Source organism: Oncorhynchus clarkii, chromosome 14 (assembly GCF_045791955.1).
Source record: "Oncorhynchus clarkii lewisi isolate Uvic-CL-2024 chromosome 14, UVic_Ocla_1.0, whole genome shotgun sequence".
In the NCBI taxonomy this organism is placed as follows: domain Eukaryota; kingdom Metazoa; phylum Chordata; class Actinopteri; order Salmoniformes; family Salmonidae; genus Oncorhynchus; species Oncorhynchus clarkii.
Window position 1 is genome coordinate 3,700,036 of NC_092160.1, and position 23,185 is coordinate 3,723,220.

General features: G+C 42.0%; 1 protein-coding gene across 1 annotated transcript in view; it reads left to right on the forward strand.

Annotated features, from left to right (window-relative positions):
- Positions 1–5,048: 5,048 nt before the first annotated feature.
- Positions 5,049–23,185, forward strand: part of LOC139366142 (peroxisome proliferator-activated receptor gamma coactivator 1-beta-like) — a 64,723-nt gene continuing 46,586 nt past the window's right edge. Inside the window, exon 1 of the mRNA XM_071103288.1 lies at positions 5,049–5,156. Within this exon, the coding sequence (XP_070959389.1) occupies positions 5,076–5,156 (81 nt within the window). The 5' untranslated portion in view covers positions 5,049–5,075. The remainder of the gene's footprint in view (positions 5,157–23,185) is intronic.

Genomic DNA, 23,185 nt, shown 5'->3' on the forward strand with positions numbered 1-23,185 from the left:
TGGAATAGTTTAGAAAAATGTTATTTATCTTTGTATAAGATAAATGAATCAATCAATGTGCATGAGGAAACATAGATATTAAAACAAACTATTCTAAACATAAACCTGCAACAAAGCATACCAGGAAAAATTATAATGAGGCCCCCCTCCCATGTCTTTTTCACGCTGAGAGTTAACTGAAATGAACTCAATACAGTTGAGTAACAACAACACCACGCAATTGAAAAGATGACAAGAATCAAATGACCTGTTCAGTGCTGAAATATAGGTAAGGTGACAAACATTCCTAACACTAACCAGGTTTCCATACAATTGGCGACAGATTTTTATGGTAATATTCTAGAATCGGCATTAAGAAAATATGCGCATTTTCCCACCAGTGGTGTGTTTCCACCAAATTGACTTGTTGTGGACAAAAATCTGTTTTCATGTACCCGATACCTCTACCGATAATTTTGTCACAAAAACTGCATTAAATAGCAAATGTGACTATTCTGATTTTAGCATGTGCGCTTTAGCAAACCAACAGCTCGCAGATACAGTACAGGTAGGCTATGCAAGTCTACCTGATGAGATTATTATGGTAGTCAAGCATTATTCATGTCACCAGAATAAGACCCTCAATATTTATTGGAAAGGAGCATCAAGATCACCACGCACTTTCACCACCCTGTGAAGTTTATCAGAATTTATAACATCTGTAGCCTAATAAACTGCATGGTTTCAAAATCAAATCAAATTTGATTGGTCACAGACACATGGTTAGCAGATGTTATTGCGAGTGTAGCGAAATGCTTGTGCTTCTAGTTCCGACAGGGCAGCAATATCAACAAGTAATCTAACAATTCCACAACAACCACCCAACACACACAAAACTAAGTAAAGGGATGGAATAAGAATATGTACATATAAATATATGGATGAGAAATGACCGAGCGGCATAGGCAAGATGCAAAAGCTGGTTTTAAAACCCTTTGCGATGAGACTCAAAATTAAGCTCAGGTGCATCCCGTTACCATTGATCACACTTGAGATGTTTTTACAACTTGATTGGAGTCCACCTGTGTTAAATTCAATTGATTGGACATGATTTGGAAAGGCACACACCTAGGTTCCACACATAGGTTCCACAGTTGACCGTACATGTTAGATCAAAAACCAACCCATGAGGTCAAAGGAAATGTCCGTAGAGCTTCGAGACAGGATTGTGTTGAGGCACAGCTCTGGGGAAGGGTACCAAAACATGTCTGCAAAAAAATTGCTTGGCCCCGGTGATGTACTGGTCCGTACGCACTACCCTCTGTAGTGCCTTGCGGTCGGAGGCCGAGCAATTGCCATACCAGGAAGTGATGCAACCCGTCAGAATGCTCTCGATGGTGCAGCTGTATCACCTTTTCAGGATCTGAGGACCCATGCCAAATCTTTTCAGTCTCCTGAGGGGGAATAGGTTTTGTCGTGCCCTCTTCACGACTGTCTTGGTGTGCTTGGACCATGTTAGTTTGTTGGTGATGTGGACGCCAAGGAACTTGAAACTCTTAACCTGCTCCACTACAGCCCCGTCGATGAGAGTAGGGGTGTGCTCGGTCCTCCTTTTCATGTAGTCCACAATCATCTCCTTTGTCTTGATCATGTTGAGGGAGAGGTTGTTGTCCTTGTACCACACGGTCAGGTCTCTGACTTCCTCCCCATAGGCTGTCTCATCATTGTCGGTGATCAGGCCTACCACTGTTGTGTCGTCAGCAAACTTAATGATGGTGTTGGAGTCGTGCCTGGCCGTACAGACATGAGTGAACAGGGAGTACAGGAAGGGAATGAGCACGCACCACTGAGGGGCCCCCGTGTTAAGGATCAGCGTGGTGGATGTGTTGTTACCTACCCTTACCACCTGGCGGCGGCCTGTCAGGAAGTCCAGGATCCAGTTGCAGAAGGAGGTATTTAGTCCCCGGGTCCTAAACTTAGTGATGAGCTTTGAGGGCACTATGTTGTTGAACGCTGAGCTGTAGTCAATAAATAGAATTCTCACATAGGTGTTTCTTTTGTCCAGGTGGGAAAGGGCAGTGTGATGTGCAATAGAGATTGCATCATCTGTGGATCTGTTGGTACAGTATGCAAATTGGAGTGGCTCTAGGGTTTCTGGGATAATGGTGTTGATGTGAGCCATAACCAGCCAGTATTTCATGGCTACAGATGTGAGTGCTACAGGTTGGTAGTCATTTAGGCAGATTACCTTAGTGTTCTTGGGCACAGGGACTATGGTGGTCTGCTTTAAACATGTTGGTATTACAGACTCACACAGGGAGAGGTTGAAAATGTCAGTGAAGACACTTGCCAGTTGGTTAGCGCATGCTCGAAGTACACGTCCTGGTAATCCGTCTGCCCCAGCGGCCTTGTGAATGTTGACCTGTTTAAAGGTCTTACTCACATCGGCTGCAGAGAGAGTGATCACACAGTCACCCGGAACAGCTGATGCTCTCACGCATGTTTCAGTGATACTTGCCTTGAAGCGAGCATAGAAGTAATTTAGTTTGTCTTGTAGGCTCGTGTCACTGGGCAGCTCTCGGCTGTGCTTCCCTTTGTAGTCTGTAATAGTTTGCAAGCCCTGCCATATCCGACGAGCGTAGGAGCCGGTATAGTACTATTCGATCTTAGTCCTACATTGACCCTTTGCCCGTGTGATGGTTCGTCGGAGGGCATAGCGGGATTTCTTATAAGCTTCCGTGTTAGAGTCCCGCTCTTTGAAAGCAGCAGCTCTACCCTTTAGCTCAGTGCAAATGTTGCCTGTAATCCATGGCTTCTGGTTGGGGTATGTACATACAGTCACTGTGGGGACGACGTCCCCGATGCACTTATTGATAAAGCCAGTGACTGATGTGGTGTACTCCTCAATGTCATCGGAAGAATCCCGGAACATATTCCAGTCTGTGCTAGCAAAACAGTCCTGTAGCTTAGCATCTGCTTCATAGACTGAGTCACTGGTGCTTCCTGCTTTAATTTTAGCTTGTAAGCAGGAATCAGGAGGATAGAGTCATGGTCAGATTTGCCAAATAGAGGGCGAGGGAGAGCTTTGTACGCGTCTTTGTGTGTGGCGTAAAGGTGGTCTAGAGTTTTTTTTCTCCCTCTGGTTGCACATTTAAGTTTCCCTGCATTAAAGTCTCCGGCCACTAGGAGCGCAGTCTCTGGATGAGCGTTTTCCTGTTTGCTTATTGTAGGAATACAGCTCATTGAGTGTGGTTTTAGTGCCAGCTTCGGTCTGTTGTGGTATGTAGACAGCTACGAAAAATACAGATGAAATCTCTCTAGGTAGATAGCGTGGTCTACAGCTTATCATGAGATACTCTACCACAGGCGAGCAAAACCCTGAGACTTCCTTAGATATCACCCCAATCTGAGTGATATTGTCTCCATTGAGGTGTAGTCTTTGTGAATTACTTATCAGTTAGGATCAAGGGCTAGGAACCAAGAAATGATATCCTAAAGACATATTTCAATTAATTATTTGCCTTGAAAATCAGAGCTGATTATTTATTTTCCAAGGACTTCTATTAGGTCAGCACAGGGATACATTCAACCTCGAGTTCAAGACACACAACCAACCACCAGCAAATTCATCTCAAGAACCTAAAATGTACATACAGAGCATCAATCATACTGTCAATCAAAAAGAGCATATTAGAACAAATCAAATTCTAATGAAATGACAAATGCATTATGCTTCTTTGATATACTGTGCAACATGCTTGGCCCACATTCATCTGTATTGCTGGAAGACTTGTCCAAGATGACAGGAAGATTACAGACGAACATTAATGCCAGCCTATGTGGGTTCTTTTTGGAACATCCTTAGATTAATTTATTTAAACCAAATGTCCAACACAACATGATGAAGACACATCATAGAAAAGGGTTAAGGGACCTAAAAATAGGAATGAGAGTACCGGTATATGATTTCTTAGACAGTGGCATAACAGAGTGAAGACGTAACAGCAATTGTCCCTGGCCTTGTCATGTTCAAAGCCCTACTGTCCAGTGGTGTGACATGCTGGCATCAGCTGCATACTAAAGCATAAAGGACTGTGTTTGTGCGCGTTTGTGTGTGGTGAGCAAACCAATTAGTTAGCTAATCACGTGTAAACCTTGCTAGGGCAATTGTACAATTCATAACCTTCATAAGATAGCTAAGTCAACAATAAGCATCACTAGCTGCCTGTGTTGAGTTGTGAATGGTAAATAAATGAAGTGGGGCATTGGGGAGTAGATGGAGGAACCACAATGTAGTAGCCTAGCTTAAACTTGTCCCTGAAACATGATCCAACTGATATGCAATCAGGAGGGGCAAAGGTGGGCCAAATGAGCAAACCATATATCCTTACCTGCTGTCAATAGGGATATTGTAGGCATAATAGCAAGGAATGACAAATGTCCATTTATTATATTTAGATTTTGATCACCATTTTTTTTTGGGGGGGGGGGGGGGGGTTGCCAAACCTAACCAGACCTCAACATGGGTGTTAGAAAAGGCACACTGTTGGAGTGGTGGCAAATGCCCTGAATTCTGTGCACTTTATGGATTACAGGAGTGTCAAAATAGAAAATAGAAAATGAAAATTGAAAAGTATGTTCAAATATGAGTTATAGATATGCAGTACTTTAAATTGTTAGGCTTGTTGTGTAAACAGATTAGTTGCTTTGCGTGTTTAACTTGTAAATGAGTCATCATCGTAGTCACCACACGCATTCTGAGTCCATTCTAGCCTGGCAGAAATTCATATTTTGCTCATATCAATGTTGTTTTTCCAAGCATTACTTATGTCAAGGTCAATATGCCTACACATCGATTGATTTGCACCTTTCGTGGGTAAATGTATCTAATTTGCTTATTCAAACAGTGTTATGACATCATTACTTACTAGGCTCGGTAATAGTATATCTGTATTCAGTCTATGCTGTCTATAACAACGCCCTCAACCGGCGACTAGCTGCAACTGCATGTGAACAGACCTGTATCACACTGTACTACATACAGTCTTTGCCTGTATACTCCGCTCTCTGACTTATCCGCTCTCATTCTCTAGAAAATGGCGGACTGCGCTTCACTGTTAGATGAGGAGCTCACTTCCTTTGTCTTCAATTACCTGACAGAAAACTCCGGGAGCCAGGTAAGGGATGTTCATATTCTATATGTGCAGGGTCAGGACTACATTGCCGGGGTTTCATGTTTGCATGTTATTCGCAGAAGCATGCGTAATTTCATCTTCATGTGTGCTCTGGCTGTAAGCATCACCGCTCTCGATAGCTAACCGGCGTCTTCAAACCTTGACGCCTGGGCTTCACGTGGAGTTTTAAGGAAATGTCATTAGCGCATACAACGTGGTGATAGGACGTCATAAAACATTTAGTTGAATAGTTTTGTTTGTGCTAAATGATTTTGGTTTTAACAGCGACATAACAATGTATATGTGGCTTTTAAAACGTTTACTCTACTTTTACTCCTTCTTACAATTGTTTTACTAACGTCAGTCGTGCCAAATCAGAGACTAACGTTAGTACTAATGGCATGAATGTGACTTGTGGCTCTTTAAACATTTGATATTGAAATAACTGTAAAATACGGATATGTTGGCAATATTTTTTATACAAAGGTTTGACTAACGTTATCTAGAAATATTGATGCATTTGTTATGTTGGTTCTACTACTACAATGCAATGTTCCCCCATCCTATCTACGTTAATAGCCAACAATCCATAAGCAATGGGTCGTTACGGGACGAAGCAAGGTTATGTTTTGATTCATGTTTCTGTTATTGCAAAACAATACAATTTGCTTGTGTTGACTAGCCTACTGTTTTACCATCACCAGCCATCTGAAAACGAAAGATATGTCAACTAGACCGGTAGGCTGCTGTTTCTGTATAGTACGCCTCTCACGGTTCAAAGTTTAGCAACTTCAATGCAACGAGAATGATGGTCGACGTCCTTGGCGTTTCAGGTGCTGCAAGAATGACGATGAGATTGACAAATGCGTAATATTGTGCCCGTCTGTGAAAAATTAATGCGATTATGTATTCGTAGCTAATCGTTTGCGTAAGCACCTTGTTACCGGTAGTTCCCAAAAGTGTCTGTCCTAGTGTAACAAAATAATTAGGGTGAAACATTCTGGATCTGATTCGCAATAGTGATATTAGCATTGTATAATTATATTCGTTGCGGTGTTACATACTGTTGCACGTTCATTTAGTCGGGTTGTTGGGTTGACAGTGCTATATGGTCATTGTAATAGTACTCGATTCTCGTGACCAGAATTATAGAACACGTAGTTGCTGCAGTCATGTGCTTTCTGCAGTTATGCGTAGTAGTACGGAGGCGGTTCCAGTGACGTGCATGAGCGACAGCTACACTCCCTTCTTTTGGTTGCATCATGTGACTGCTACTGCCGCCACTGCTGCTGCTTCTAAGCAGCCTAGATCACGACTTATGCTGCGTTCACAACGATGTGGGAAGGTGGTATTTACCACATACGACTGGGGAAAATATCTTGAACGCCCCTCCAACTGGTAATAAGTGGGAAACTCGTTTATCATCAGTGAGGTCTGATTCATCCCACATGATGACCTCTGCCGTCACCTACTAAGGAAATTACCTCGATAACATCATTTTCTATAGTTAAATGGAAACAACAAAACATTATTTATTAGAAGCAATCTATTAATATGTTTTTTAAACAATATAATTTGTTTACAAGCATGTTAGCTGTACTTTTAGTTTATGTTGGAAGTGGCTTGTTGGCCATTGGCCAATCAGCCTTACTCAACAAGTTCAAAGCACGTGAAAGCATCCAACTGGTTTTTACGACTTTACAACTGGTAATTACCACCTTCCCATTTCACCTGGTCTACTCAAGTCTTGTCCAGTTAAGAGGATCTAAAGATCAGGCCTACTTACACACAACCCTGCCTGAACCACATAGTTCTAGTTTAGAAATTGATCATGCTGGATCTTATGTCCTGTAGTATTTGCAGATCCATCTCAATCCATTTTTATTAAATTTTTTGGGAAATGCTTCATCAAATGTAATTATCCATTTTGATGTAAATATTTAAAAGCCTGTGCTATTATGTAGCCCAGTTATGTTCTTCCCCTAATATTAATGAGATACATACATAGCAAATTAATTTGTGTCGTTTGTTTCATCATAGCCTACATCATACAGAATGTGGTTTTTAACAGCTGCCAGTCAGTGGTTCATTTGATTCTGGTTGCTGAGAGAGTTGTTGTCCAAAAGGACTCCTGGCTCAGTCATCAAATGTATTATGGTCATATCAGCTTCGAAACAGAAGTCTTATGTTCCCAGATTTAGTCAGACAGAGAAACAATATAGCCCACTGCACCAGGCAGAGTCCTCACTTTGCTCAGCAGTCTCTCTCTCTGCAATGAAATGCTGTGTATTATTACACAGACACAGAGCTGTCCTGTCGTGATGGAATACTGCAGTGTTATGTGTTCAGCTTCCGTGATATGGGCTGAGTCACCTGTCAGCCCTAAAGTGCAGACCTATTCTGTAACTAGAGCAAATGCGTTAGGCTATGTCTATGAAATGAGGACTTCCTACCGTACCCCTCCCTGTCTCTCAGATGGAATAAATTAAATTAGCTTTGGTTATGCTGTGTACTGATTGACTGAAGATGATGGATAAGACTGGCCTTTGTTTTTGCTCAGGGGGGTTCGATGCTGGTTTAAACTGGGCACGATCCACAGGACACTTTGAAGAGAAGTGTCAGACAGTGGCTTATGTGTTTGGATGTTCACTGTGACATTACTGTATCTTTTAGCCCTATTTTAAATGGTGCTAATCTGGGAAACCAATCAATGAAACTGTTACAGAGATGATTCTTATCACTGATAAGGATGCTTCTTTTTTTACCTCTTATGTTTTTAAATGGATTTGAGTGGATTATCATAATATACAACCCACTGGGCACAGACATCATTTCAATGTCTGGTTTTAATTTACATTTGTTTGAGTTGTCAACCTAATGTGAGTTCAACGTGAAATCAACAAAAAATGCACCTTGTCATTGGATTTAGATTCAACGTTGAGTGAAAAAGAGATGGAAGTTCCTTACCTTGACGAGTTTCTGCAAACCCAATCAGTTTTTCACCATGATTCAAAGTCATTGAATATACATTTTGTTGTTGTTAATTAAAATGACGTGGAAACAACGTTGATTCAACCGGTTTTGACCAATTGGTGGAGCTAATGTTAACATAATGTTGATCTCGGAGTAGCATTTCCCCTATATTTTCAAATTTGCTCACATTATCATATGAGGGTCATCCTGAAAGATACCACCCACCCTTTAATGTTCATTACCCATATCCATTTGGAACATATTCAATATTTTCATGTTTCAATTTGTTCATCACTCAAAATGATCAAATCAAATGAGGATTAAGGAGTCTAATCTCCCAGAAGTGTTACTGGGAGGTTTTGCGTGTGTCACTGCCTGGCTGTGTGGTTTGTCACTGAGGATGTGAATGGTTGCTTCCTCTCCCAAAGCCCCAGAGATCCATCATCCGGCTGAGGCTTTAAAGCTCTGAGGCTTCTCCTCAGGGAGGCCTGAGGATGCACTGTCACGGATCACTGTACCGCTCCCCTCCCCTTCGCTCTGAGCCTCTATTTGCTTCCCAAATGGCACAATATTCCCTTTCATAGTGCACTACCTTTGCCCTGATGAGCTCTGCTCAAAAGTACAGACGCAGGATCTTAATTTGAGCCAATTTGCTGCAGCAACTATGAAACAGGTGATTAGATATCAATAATTGATGCAGACTAATACGTCTTCGGCTGATTGCACAACTGGCATCAAAGGTTAGCCTTTGCATGGACTCGTGAGGCACACACAGACTACATCACGCAGTTGGTTGTCTACATATTCAGGCTGTGTACTTCTAAGTCAATAAGGAGAAAATGTTTTTGCTTTTTATTGTGTTTTTATTATCTCTTGTCCTATGACTCATCTTTTGCTGTGCCAACATGCAAATGTCGTATCTTTTTGCATTTTCTTTTTGAAATTAGCCGTGGTTTTTAAACTCGTCTAGAAATATGATATTATGAAAGAATGGGTTATGTATAGTCAAGCCATACTGTTTTGCCTTTAAGATTAAGATTGAGTTATGTCCTTAATTAATTATTATCCAAGTGTTTTCTATTCATCACAACAACTAATGATATTGACAACACCATCATGAGGCTGTTTCATATTCTGTACCTTGCTTGGGGAAATACATCAAGGGCTTTAACATTATGCCTATGGGAGTAAATGACACGTTAGAGCTGAGAAAGGTCGAAACACAGATTCAGCACCCATAGTTAAAAGTAGTGCACTATATAGGGAATAGGGGGCCATTTGGGATGCACAAATTTACCCTGGAAAAGTTAGGAGCACAGGCAGCTGCTTCACTTTGTAGTCTGCCGTGTGTGTTTGCTTTTCCTGGCCACTAAAGCAGATGACTGTTGAGACAGGTCATCATATGCTGCAGAGGCCAGGACAGCAGCAGACTGTCTGAGGAGGCTGACTTATGCAAAGAGAAGTTGGAACTGGGTTGCCAGGTGTGCCCGTCCCCTGATGATATTCACCACCACCTGCTTTACTATTTAAATGTGCAATCAGGCATTTGGCCGTAGTCAGCATCCTCCAGGTCATTGTACTGTACCACAGGCAAACAAAGGATCTGCAGGTATTGTTGATGGATTAGGAGACAGATTGTGTGAATGTAGGGTCAACAGGCTTGCAAGTTAGTTTTTGAAGTTTATGGTTTTTATGGTGTGTATAAAACATTAGGAACACCTGAACAGACTGACCAGGTGAATCTAGGTGAAAGTTATGGTCCCGTATTGAAGTGGATTGAAAGGGTGACATCAATCATTGTAGATGAAGGGGAGGAGACAGGTGAAATAATAATTTTTAAGCCTTGAGACAGTTGAGACATGGATTGTGTATGTGTGCCATACAGAGGGTGATTGGGCAAGACAAAAGATTTAAGTGCCTTTTGAACAGGGTATGGTAGTAGGTCCTAGGCGCACAGTTTGAGTGTGTCAAGAACTGCAACGCTGCTGGGGTTTTCACACTCAACAGTTTCCCTTGTGTATCAAGAATGGTCCACCACCCAAAGAACATCCGGCCAACTTGACACAACTTTTGGAAGCATTGGGCCAGCATCCCAGTGGAACGCTTTCGACACCTTGTTTTGTCCATGCCCCGATGAATTGAGGCTGTTCTGAGGACAAAAGGGGGTTCAACTGAATATTAGGAAGTTGTTCCTAGTATTTTGTACACTCAGTGTATTGTGTTAAGACGAAATGGGCCTGAAGATTTCTTTCCTGAAAAAACATAAGATGAACGTTCATAATCATTTAGATGATTTAAAGCTGGAATCCTTAATGGTCAAACTGCCACGTCTGTTTGCGACAGTACAACAAGAAAGGAGTTACTGCAAAAAAAATATATATTTTTTTTTTCATTGTACAGGCGATAGAACAGAGTAATATATACTTTTACCATGTTATGTGATGCTCTTTACCTCCGCTTCATCAACAAACAATAACAATAATAATAACAACGGCCGTGGGGCGGATTCCCCTACAATGGCACCGTTTCCCCTACCATCTTTTCGGGACAGTTTGTAGTAGAAGTTTGTAAAACAGCGATTAATGAGAGAGCGAGAGGGTTGCAGTTGGTTCAGTTGTAAATTCAAGTCTGGTCAGGTTGAGTGGGCAACGGTCCAAGTCTTCATCAGCCCTGAGCCATGGTAAATTAACACATTCTCTAGCAGATAACACTTCACAGCCCAAAGAGTGGTCTTGCTTGATCATAACAGTGCGTGCTAGGGCAACAGAGTACAGACTCCTCTTCTGTCAAAGGCGTGGAGAGTGTGTGTATGCGCCAGTGCGTGCGTGTGGAATATGGATTGAGATACTTAAACCCTGAGGTTTAAATAGCCAGTCTGATCGGCATTGCTCACTAATTCAGAGTGTCAGGAGAACCATTAGATGTAGATATGAATAGATTAATTGAATAGAATTAAGCAATAAGGCACGAGGGGGTGTGGTACATGGCCAATATGCCACGTCTAGGGGTTGTTCTTAGGGTACGACGCAACGCGGCTTACCACAAACATCCTAGGTGTCTTATTGCTATTATTTGTTACCAACGTAATTAAAGCAGTACAAATACATTTTTTTTTGTCATACGGCTTTCAGCCAATCAGCATTCAGGGCTTGAACCACCCAGTTAATAATGTCCGAGGCAGCACTTTACATGTGATTCTGTTGTTATTATGCTGTTATTTATTTATCCCTAAAGCCCATCCATCTGATGATCTGGGTGATAAATGCATGACTTTTCCACAACAAACCCTCACTGTTGGCGGACCAACCGGTTGAGGCGGAAGCCTGCCTCATACTAAATGACCTCCACTCTTTGTAGTAAAGTCATGTGCACTCTAAATAGCCTGGTGGCCTGAGTAGCCAGAGGACGTGGCCAGGGTCAGAAAGCGTTCAGCGACGAACTCACTGAGATGTGGGCTCCTCTCTCTCTCTCTCTCTCTCTCTCTCTCTCTCTCTCTCTCTCTCTCTCTCTCTCTCTCTCTCGGGTGTGATTGTAAACCACGGAAAGGTTAAAGTAAAATTCCAAGGTCCTGATAGGGCAGTACTGTACGGTTTCGCCGTGTACCAGCCCTGCCATGGTAACTCAGCACATGGGACTGGGGAGGGCAAGCTCAGACTGGCAAGGGCTTACCTCCTAACACTGTCTGGGTTATGGATGGCAGCTCAACTCAATGTCATAACCTGCTCATTAAGTAGTGGTGTGTATTGTTCATGTTCAGAGCAGGAATGGACGTTGACTTCCTGTTCTTTAGTTTAACAAGTTTAGAACTCACCGGGTGACAGTAAATGCCTAATCTGTTATTATGTCAACTTGGTGGCCAGGCACAGGTGGTATGTAGTGCTTGACCTGCAGCTATAGCCTACTCGGTTATTTATTCTCCAGGCTGGATATTAGTGATGTATATCACATGCCCAATCAGAACCCAATAACCTTGTGTCAGACATCTCTCATGTTGTTCCTCTGTTGGCAGTTGAACACACAGCTCATGGCTATAACACTGTTCTTAAAAAAACTGGTCGCTAATGACTAGGGCAGGGAATTGCCAGGGACCTCACGATATGATATTATCACAATACCTAGGCGCCGATACGATATGTATTGCGATTCTCACGATTCTATATGTATTGTGATTCTCACGATTCTATATGTATTGCGATTCTCACGATTCTATATGTATTGTGATTCGATACTGCGATTTTTATTGCGATTTGATGTTCCAAACCTATTGCTCACCATATGACTGCTGCAGAGAGACAAGAGAAAGCAAAAGTAGTTTTTGTCAGTCATGGAATAGAAGTGCTGAAAACATGACGGCTCACTATTTAAAAGATGGAGAACAAGCTCTAGGTTGAAAAACAGGTGCAGGTTCAGCCGACTAGCGCAAGCTAACACACTTAAAAAAAAAAAAAAGTTCTTACTTTGACTCCAAGTATTGTTTTGTATCGCTATAATATCGGCCAAAATAATATTGCGATATGTAGCTGCATCAATCACTACTAATGACACAGCCAGGTATACAGAGCCTAGGACCGGCTGACAGTAATTGAAGTGAACAGAAATCCTGCATTTCTTTAAAGGCTAGGGTATTACTATTCTTATCAGCACGATTCCTTGTATTTCCGCTGCTCAAATGAAGGTGCAGTTTATAAATAGCTGCCATGGCAGTGGCACATTTCTGCATCTGCATGATGTGTTGTCAGGTTAGATGACCTGACCGTGTGAAGTCATGATGCCGTCTAATCATCATCAAGCTCTCTGGGGGATTACGACTCCTTACAACTACTCTCCTTACTGCAACCTGAACACAAGATAGAGTAAGAGTTACTGCCTGGTTGTCTTTCTATATGATCTCCCATCTGCACTATCCAGAGTGGCCTATCTGATCCTCACTGCTCTGTGATGTAGTAACCAGTTATGAAAGGGTAAACACGAACCTGCCCTGTGGAAATGGACCGGACAATTGATCTGACCCTTGTAACGTCATGAGTGCAGGCCATCACTATCATCATGATCTGACTGTTAACTTAACCTCGGAGTTATGAGTAGAACACTTTAACCATGATGGTGACCTTTTCATGGACGCCTGGCACACACTTTTAAAACTTCACCTGTGTTGTGTTGTGGTGCCACACCTTGGGGAATGGTGCCAGTGCAGGGCCTGAGGACCTGACGGCAGAAGGTAGCAGGGTTGTTTCCGTTAGCTGACAATTGCTGGGTTTTGGCCGATAAATTAAACTGTCGCCAGCGAAAATGACAGGGAGAAAAAAAAATTTCTTCTCCCGGTCATTTTCGCCGGCAACAGTTTTATTTATCAGCTTTTCATTTTTTTTATTGGCCAAAACCCAGTTATTTACTAATGGAAATACCAGTCGATGGAAATACATTTGACCATCATGCTTATAGGTCTATAGGTTAATTAGCATAATTTGGGGGCATTCAATTGGCTTTTGTGTATTTTCGTTAGTCATCATGCATCTTAGTTATCCAACACCACTATTTTTTTATTTTACCTTTATTTAACTAGGCAAGTCAGTTAAGAACAAATTCTTATTTTCAATGACGGCCTAGGAACAGTGGGTTAACTGCCTGTTCAGGGGCAGAACGGCAGTACCTTGTCAGCTCGGGGGTTTGAACTTGAAACCTTCCAGTTACTAATCCAACGCTCTAACCACTAGGCTACCCTGCCGCCCCCCACTATCACACATGCACTGCACACAGAGCCTATTTGAGCAGGATTTCTCCTGCAGCTCCTCAGTTGGTTGGTGCTGGAGTAATACATGCTTTTATAAGCCCATTCATTGCGCAACAATTCTAAATGCAATTGCGTGTTAAACAGTTTTGTTGCACCATTAAAAAGAGCTACTATTTTTATTTCTCAATTGGTAATTGAAGCGCGCCTCCCATTCACCATTCAAGTTGTATCAGCGCGTCACCCAACACTTTACAATGTGAGCTGGAGGCAGTATGCATTTTTAAAACATACTTAATTGTTTGAAACCTGAATGTTTTATTTCCTATTATGAGGCACGGCTTACCTTGCTTCATAGTAGCCTATTGCAAAATCCCACCATGGAAACTTGGAGGTAATTATTTTATAAAGACTTCATAGGCAGCGCGTGAATTTCAAGTTTGGGGAAGCTTACAATTGATCCTACCATTTCGACCATTCTGTGTGCCAGTTATGATTTTCAAATGCGCATTTTCGTGGAACAATTTCAATAATAAAGTTTTAATTTCTCAAAATCATTGTTGCATGGTTAAATATAAGTCTGAATTAAAATGATAACAATCTAAAAGTTAAAAGTCAACTAATGCTAGATCACCAGCCTCTGCCATATGGACATATTGATACACAGTAATCCATTGGCCGCTACGAAAATTAGCATATGGAACTCATAGCCTATAGGCCAATGCAGCAGTAGGCCTACAGTATAACCTCCATTGTTCTTTCACATGAGAATTGGTGATTATCAAGGGGGGTGGTTGTAGGAAAGATTTTTCTAATAGTTTAATGTGAAAAACTATGGTTTTAATTTATTATCATGTTAAAAAAACACTTTCCTACATTTCTGTGCAGCAGGCCAGGTAGTTCAATGCGTGCTCAGGCGCGCGCGCTCCCTCAACATTATCAGGGCAGAGAAACCAGGCACTTGCTTATTGCTCACATGGACCATTTCAAATCATATATATATATATATATACATTTTTTTTTTTTTTTACAAGGCTAGGGTATTATTTTACAAATCTCAGAAATAATGGTTATGAAATAAACCAAAACTGTATAACACTTTGTGAACTTTGCAAACAACGGTAAATGACTGTAATTAATACATGCATTAACAGAAATATGTAACCAAATGACGTGGATTAACGGTACATTTACTACTGGGGAATTGATACCATTTTTATTTAATAACTAGGGAAGTCAGTTAAGAACAAATTCTTATTTTCAATGACAGCCTAGGAACTGCCTTGTTCAGGGGCAGAACGACAGATATTTTTTTCAGCTCGGGGATTCGATCTTGCAACCTTTCGGTCACTAGTCACACGCTCTAACCACTAGGCTACATGCCGCCCCAAAAGAAACAATGAATGAGCAAGAATTGGTGGGAGACAGCTGAGCCATTCTGGAAAGAGACCCTATATCTTTGCCACACATCCCTCCCCTTTTCTTGCCTCAAGATTTTAAATTTCACTCAAGACACATTATCTTCACACATATTTCAGATGCTTTTCACTGACAGCCGCAACTCAATAATCAGCTAGGCTTATTCCCAAATAGGCATAGGCCTACGAGCTTGTGATTTGAAACAATCCACAGCTATTTTTTTTAATAGAAGCTAATGATCCTTGATTCCTCTGTGGCTAAGTCATGCTTTCTGGTGAAGTATTTTTAATGATTTAATTTTTTTCTGTTTAGGCAGGTGTAATTATATCATTTTGGCAAATGTATTTCCATTTACTTCCCTATTGGACCCAATGCCATGCCATTTCTCTCCTGTTCCATTGGTTTTCATATGAACTTTCTTTCGTTGTCCAGAAGCCAAAGGCACAATCCTAGTCGTGTTAGCAACCCATCCCAGTTGTTGCATCTTTAGATTCCCCCTCTTTCTAAGTTTCTAACAGAGATTTTCCTGTCACTTGTGGAACTGCTATCAGTTGTAGTGCAATAGTGTTTTCCCAGGTGCGTTGTTTAAAATGGTGTTTTCCTGCAAATGACATTTTGGCAAATGTTTGAAAATAACATTTTATTGGCTGCTTCATTACATTAGTTGCATGTTCTGTTAAGATGTATTACCATAATCAAAATGTGATTTGTGTCATTCTGAGCACGGTGGGTGGATGCCCTTATGGGTTATGCACCCAATGAATATGGATCTGGTAAATGTATCAAATGAAATAAATAAATACAAATCTTCCCAGTCACATTTTCCTCATGGAAACCCTGGTAGGTAGGTAGGTAGTAAACATGTTGCTGAGGGCTGCTACTGCCGTGGAGGGTGTAAATGTTACACAGTATGAAACTGTTTAGGTGAGTGAGTGATGGGGTGCACTGCAAGCCACTACCCACACACATGTGTAAAAAAAACATTCCACTCACAGAGAAGAAAAGGGCTCCGCTCAACAGTACAGGGATGCGAGAGGCTAGCAGTCTACTGGTAACGGTGTTCAGTGACCAGCACAGTGCCCTCCCGCGTCAACAAGGCAACACAGTGTTCCACCACACGGTGTGTTGGCTAGGGAAACTACAGGAGCAGGGGAGGGATCTGATTGGTGGCCTGGTTCTCTAGTGCCTCCCTAAACTCTCTGATTCCCTGACAGTGGCCTCCAGCCAGCCAGGCTGCTCAAAACCTGTACATTTCCATTATCTCTGTTCAGGCGGTTTGGCAACAGCAATGGCTGGTTCACCATTATGGCACCCAGCGTCGCAGGTGAACCCCCCCCCCCCCCCCCGCCACTGACCTAGTTCAACAGTGAACCTTTTGCTTGGCAGGCTTAGGTGTTGGTTGCGTGACTGGAGCTTGGGGGCTGAAGCTGGTTTTTGACTTGGGAGCTTGACTGGCTTTACTCACAGCAACCCTCTGACCCCTGCTGCCGCCCTGCACCATAAATGTCCTTCTCACACCCCGCCCCTCCCCACCACCCCCTACACTGCTCCCCCACCCCACCCTTAGGCTTTCTTGCTGTTCTAATAAGAGACCATTTCTCTGCTGACTGTCTAATGCACAGGTGGTGAAGGGCCTGGATACAACACTTTATTACCTTGTTTTGTAAGATAACTTTGTATTGGCTAGATGGTCTCTTCAGCTGGGATTTGTACAATTTTGTTCAAACTAGTGTTGGCTTGTCCTGTGTCTGCACATGATTACAACTAAGAATACCAACCCATCTCATAGTATTTCCTCCCACTCGAAACATACCAGATTCACTCTGTTGAAATACGGCGTGCCATGATGCAATACAGGTAACTCTTACAATCCTCAGTGAAGGCTGTTACCTTGAAAACCGGTTTCCACACTGTGAGTTCCTTCCAACATGCGTATTAAAAGGGTAGGCTACATCTCCCAAATAGGATCATAAAAATACTAAGAGAAAATATTGGTATAATTGTGGATTCCCATCCTTGACTTGCACAGAGAGAAATCAAATTGAAGATGACTCTCTCTCTCTCTCTCCTTTTGCGGGACATATCTTGGGATGATATTGTAGCTCTATGTCTTAGGTTTTTAATTTTTTTTTATTTATTTATTTTTATAACCTTTATTTAACTAGGCAAGTCAGTTAAGAACAAATTCTTATTTTCAATGACAGCCTAGGAACAGTGGGTTAACTGCCTGTTCAGGGGCAGAACGACAGATTTGTACCTTGTCAGCTCGGGGATTTGAACTTGCAACCTTCCGGTTACTAGTCCAACGCTCTAACCACTAGGCTACCCTGCTGCCCCGCCGCCCCGTTTGACTGATATGGAACCTGACGGAGCCCAGTGACATCTCCTACTCGCTGCATTTGACTGTTGCTGCTTCTGCCCCACTAGAAACTAGGTATAAGTAGCCTAAGTTAAACCTTTCTAACTTCATGGAAGAAAGTGGTGTGTTTCTGCGATAAAGGACTGGCTGTCTCGGTCCTCGAAAGCCCTTGTCTTCAACCACCGAGGGAAGAGTGAGTTAAGTCCTTTAGACAAGGTCTACTCTGGGCCCTCGTTGTTGTTCAATGCCAATGGGCACATTTTTTGCAATCACCAAAGAATGTTCCGGAGTCAGTTCTATTCCTTGTCAAAGCCTTGAATTCTGCCCACTCCACAAAATGCTTTTTCTTTCTCGTTCTCTCTCTCCCCCTGCATTAGTCCTTTCATGTACTCTCTCAGCACTCTTTGTGCTTTTCACTGCTTCACTGCTGCCTAGCCTGACCTTATTTTCAGCCTTTCTCCGTATTCGTCAACACAAGGAAGCAAGAGCCAACTCATTGGGACGACTGCAGATTCATTTGCATGTTTTTCTTTGAATAAATTATTCGAACCTGATGATATCAGTGCATCATCAGGTTCGTTACAGAATGGATTGTTTGACGCAGACAGGTGAAAACACACACACACACACACACACAAACACAGGAACACCTATTAGCAGAGACTGTAGGCGTTATCCCCATTTTTATTTATCATGTATCTAGTAAAAGTGTCAGTCACCTGGGCAGACGCCTGGATGAGGAAGGCAAACAGTGAACGGAGTTGACATGGGGATGCTCTCTGGCCCTGATGACTCATTGATTTATCTGCAGGTATTTGTCTTGAGGTGATTTTAGGAAAGATATGGAAAACGATTTGCACAGATTCCCACTCTGCCCACTTTCCAGACGCTTTCTCAAGGGACTGTTTCTGCTTTTCTCTACACTCTATTTAGATAACGTGGCCAAGGGGGAAGGTCTGTGGTTGGCTGCGAGTCTAGAAATGCAGAAGATATGTCTGCCTGGGAAGATTTGTACTTGTGCTAAGCCATTTTGGGTTTTCCTTTTGTCTGTAACTAGATCAAATGTTTCTCTGCTGTCTCCCTCTCTCTGCTGAAGGTGCTATGCTGAAGTCACAAGACTGAGCAGCAGCCTGATGCCTGATGATTTTTCTTCAAAGGCCACTCAAAAACAATCTTTAGGGATCTGTTTCATTAGTACATTGTCCCAAAATGTTCCGTGTGGCTCAGTTGGTAGAGCATGGTGCTTGCAATGCCAGAGTTGTGGGTTCAATTGCCATGGGGGACCAGTTAAAAAAAATGTATGCACTCACTCCTATAAATCGCTCTGGATAAGACGGTCTGCTAAATAACAACAACAAAAAAGCCCCACTCTGTTTGGAGAGAGTATGGCACTGTGCAGTGGAAAGGGAATGCATCATGTTCTGGTCTCAGACAGCTCATCAGGGACTCTAAAGGCCAAGCACATGTTTTAGAGGCTTCTGCCAAGCTGTGGTATCACTGACAATACAATCCTGCCTAATTAGGAGTCGGGTCATGTGGAGGCTGCTGAAGTTGTCCTTTCATGTTGGGGTACATGGCAGTGTTTGGGTGGTGTCACCATGATTGTCTGTTGATGGTGGTGGGCCATAGTGAGGACTGAATGCTTTCAGAGGGGTCTCTCTGTCTCTATCTGAAGGGTCATTAGAATGCGAGAGGCACATTGGGCCATTTGTTTCATGCTATTTAACCGCAAGGTTGGTACAAAACAAGGCTGAATAGAGCTGGAATTGTTAAGAACCTGTGGAGTAAGTTTTTCTAGAATGTTCTAGCACCATGTTCTTAGCAATGCAGCCGAGCTGAAGGAATAAGACATACCAGCAACACAGATTTAAATACGTTACAACTAGGGATGCACGATATATCGGAATCGGACGATATTAGCTAAAGATGCCAACATCGGCATCAGCCGGAAGTCTAGTTTAACAGCGATGTTAAAAACTGATGTCAAAGCTGCCGTGCATACCTATGTAACGTAGGTACATGACGTGATGACGCCACATACAATTTTGCTCTGCACGTGCAACACAGCATCCCTAACCTAGCCTACAATGTCTCATTTGTGGATCGAGTAGTCAACAAGTCGAGCAGTCATTTGAAAGAGTAAGAACATTTCTGCGAGACAACTCAAAGGCGAAATCCATTAAAGCCAAGATAATTGAGTTCATTGCCCTTGACAATCAACCATTCTCTGTCATGGGTGATATTGGCATTCTGGTCGACTGGTCGAGCACCGGTACACACTACCAAGTGTGCTATTTTTCAGATGTTGCTATACCGGATTTACACAGCTTCATGACATACATACTATGGAATGCCGTTTGGGTCTTTGCGTGTCAAAAAAGGTACAGTAGCACTGTCAAAGCTGTACAAAAAAGTATGTAAACACCAGCCACAAACAATGTGTTTTCAATACCGCGTTGGTAATAAAACATCATTTGTTCGACCGCAACTTCTGGGGTAGCTAGCTTTAGCTTGGTACCTAGCTAGCACCAATACATCCCGCCTGAAAACAATGACCAATAGAAACTGCAGTAATTTTCATTATTCTTAGCAATGATTTAGGAATCATTGTGACTAAGTATTAGCTAGGTTGCCACTTGTTGTTCGCCTATTGAAATTGAACTTCAGTTCATGAAAATAAATAGCTAGCCAGCTACTTAACCCAGTTGCCCAAAGCTAACGTTATAAGCAGCGAGTTAGCTTCATTTGGCTAGTGAGGCTCGACCGGACCGGGTTATGTGTTGTGAAGCTAGCCACAATAAGGATTAGGCACAATAGTGGACTTTGCGGTTTGCCTTCAAAATAAAAGTATGTCATTGACAGTGATGCAAATGAATACAAATTTTATTTTGAAGACTAACCGCAAAGTCCACTATTGTGGCTAATCCTTATTGTGGCTAGCTTCACACAGATGTGTCCGACCACCATTCATCAAATAAGAACCGTCTTATAAATTAGGGTTATTTTAGATGATGACACCTAGCTATATAGTTAGCTAGCTAACTATAGCTACTGAAACAGATTGTCGTTTTGCTATGTTTTTGGGGAAGAACATTGTTTGCATCCATGAGCTAGCTAGCTTTTTTTATGACCAGCACTGTAGGTGCGCAAGACAACTTTACCAGCATCATAGCATACGTATCGATGAATCATTGTGACATACAGTGCCTTGCAAAAGTATTCATCCCCCAACTGGCAGATTCATTAAATAGTACCCACAAAACACCAGTCTCAACGTCAACAGTGAAGAGGCAACTTCGGGATGCTGGCCTTTTGGCAGAGTTGCAAAGAAAAGCCATATCTCAGACTGGCCAATAAAAATAAAAGATTAAGATGGGCAAAAGAACACAGACACTGGACCGAGGAACTCTGCCTAGAAGTCCAGCATCCCAGAGTCGCCTCTTCACTGTTGAAATTGAGACTGGTGTTTTGCTGGTACTATTTAATGAAGCTGCCAGTTAAGGTCTTGTGAGACGTCTGTTTCTCAAACTACACTCTAATGTACTTGTCCTCTTGCTCAGTTGTGCGCCGGGGCCTCCCACTCCTCTTTCTATTCTGTTTAGCGCCCGTTTGCACTGTTCTATGACGGGAGTAGTACACAGCGTTGTACCCGATCTTAAGTTTCTTGGCAATTTCTCACATGGAATAGCCTTCATTTCTCAGAACAAGAATAGAGTGACGAGTTTCAGAAGAAAGTTCTTTGTTTCTGGCCATTTAGAGCCTGTAATCAAACCCACAAAAGCTGATGCTCCAGATACTCAATTAGTCTAAAGAAGGCCAAATTTATTGCTTCTTTAATCAGTCCAACAGTTTTCAGCTGTGCTAACATAATTGTAAAATAGTTTTCTAATGATCAATTAGCCTTTTAAAATTATAAACTTGGATTAACTAACACAACGTGCCATTGGAACACAGGAGTGATGGTTGCTGATAATGGTCCTCTGTACGCCTATGTAGATATTCCATAAAAAAGCTGCCATTTCCAGCTACAATAGTCATTTACAACATTATCAAAATCTACACTGTATTTCTGATCAATTTGATGTTGTTTTCAAGGACAAAATGTGTGCTTTTGTTTATAAAACAAGGTCATTTCTAAGCGACCCTAAAGTTTTGAACGGTAGTGTATCTTTTTTGACATGTAAAGACCCAAAGAAATCCTGGTTGAGAATGAAATGATTGAAGAAATGAACAATGAAAAAGCACAGCAAGTAAGTGAAATAAATCCTTTTTGATTATGTTTTACTGGTAATGGGGACATTTGTAAATGCCAACAAAATACTTTTTGTGTGTGTGTGTAACCTTTTATTTACAGTGCCTTGCGAAAGTATTCGCCCCCCTTGAACTTTGCGACCTTTTGCCACATTTCAGGCTTCAAACATAAAGATATAAAACTGTATTTTTTTGTGAAGAATCAACAACAAGTGGGACACAATCATGAAGTGGAACGACATTTATTGGATATTTCAAACTTTTTTAACAAATCAACAACTGAAAAATTGGGCGTGCAAAATTATTCAGCCCCTTAAGTTAATACTTTGTAGCGCCACCTTTTGCTGCGATTACAGCTGTAAGTCGCTTGGGGTATGTCTCTATCAGTTTTGCACATCGAGAGATTGAATTTTTTTCCCATACCTCCTTGCAAAACAGCTCGAGCTCAGTGAGGTTGGATGGAGAGCATTTGTGAACAGCAGTTTTCAGTTCTTTCCACAGATTCTCGATTGGATTCAGGTCTGGACTTTGACTTGGCCATTCTAACACCTGGATATGTTTATTTTTGAACCATTCCATTGTAGATTTTGCTTTATGTTTTGGATCATTGTCTTGTTGGAAGACAAATCTCCGTCCCAGTCTCAGGTCTTTTGCAGACTCCATCAGGTTTTCTTCCAGAATGGTCCTGTATTTGGCTCCATCCATCTTCCCTTCAATTTTAACCATCTTCCCTGTCCCTGCTGAAGAAAAGCAGGCCCAAACCATGATGCTGCCACCACCATGTTTGACAGTGGGGATGGTGTGTTCAGCTGTGTTGCTTTTACGCCAAACATAACGTTTTGCATTGTTGCCAAAAAGTTCAATTTTGGTTTCATCTGACCAGAGCACCTTCTTCCACATGTTTGGTGTGTCTCCCAGGTGGCTTGTGGCAAACTTTAAACTACACTTTTTATGGATATCTTTAAGAAATGGCTTTCTTCTTGCCACTCTTCCATAAAGGCCAGATTTGTGCAATATACGACTGATTGTTGTCCTATGGACAGAGTCTCCCACCTCAGCTGTAGATCTCTGCAGTTCATCCAGAGTGATCATGGGCCTCTTGGCTGCATCTCTGATCAGTCTTCTCCTTGTATGAGCTGAAAGTTTAGAGGGACGGCCAGGTCTTGGTAGATTTGCAGTGGTCTGATACGCCTTCCATTTCAATATTATCGCTTGCACAGTGCATCCTTGGGATGTTTAAAGCTTGGGAAATCTTTTTGTATCCAAATCCGGCTTTAAACTTCTTCACAACAGTATCTCGGA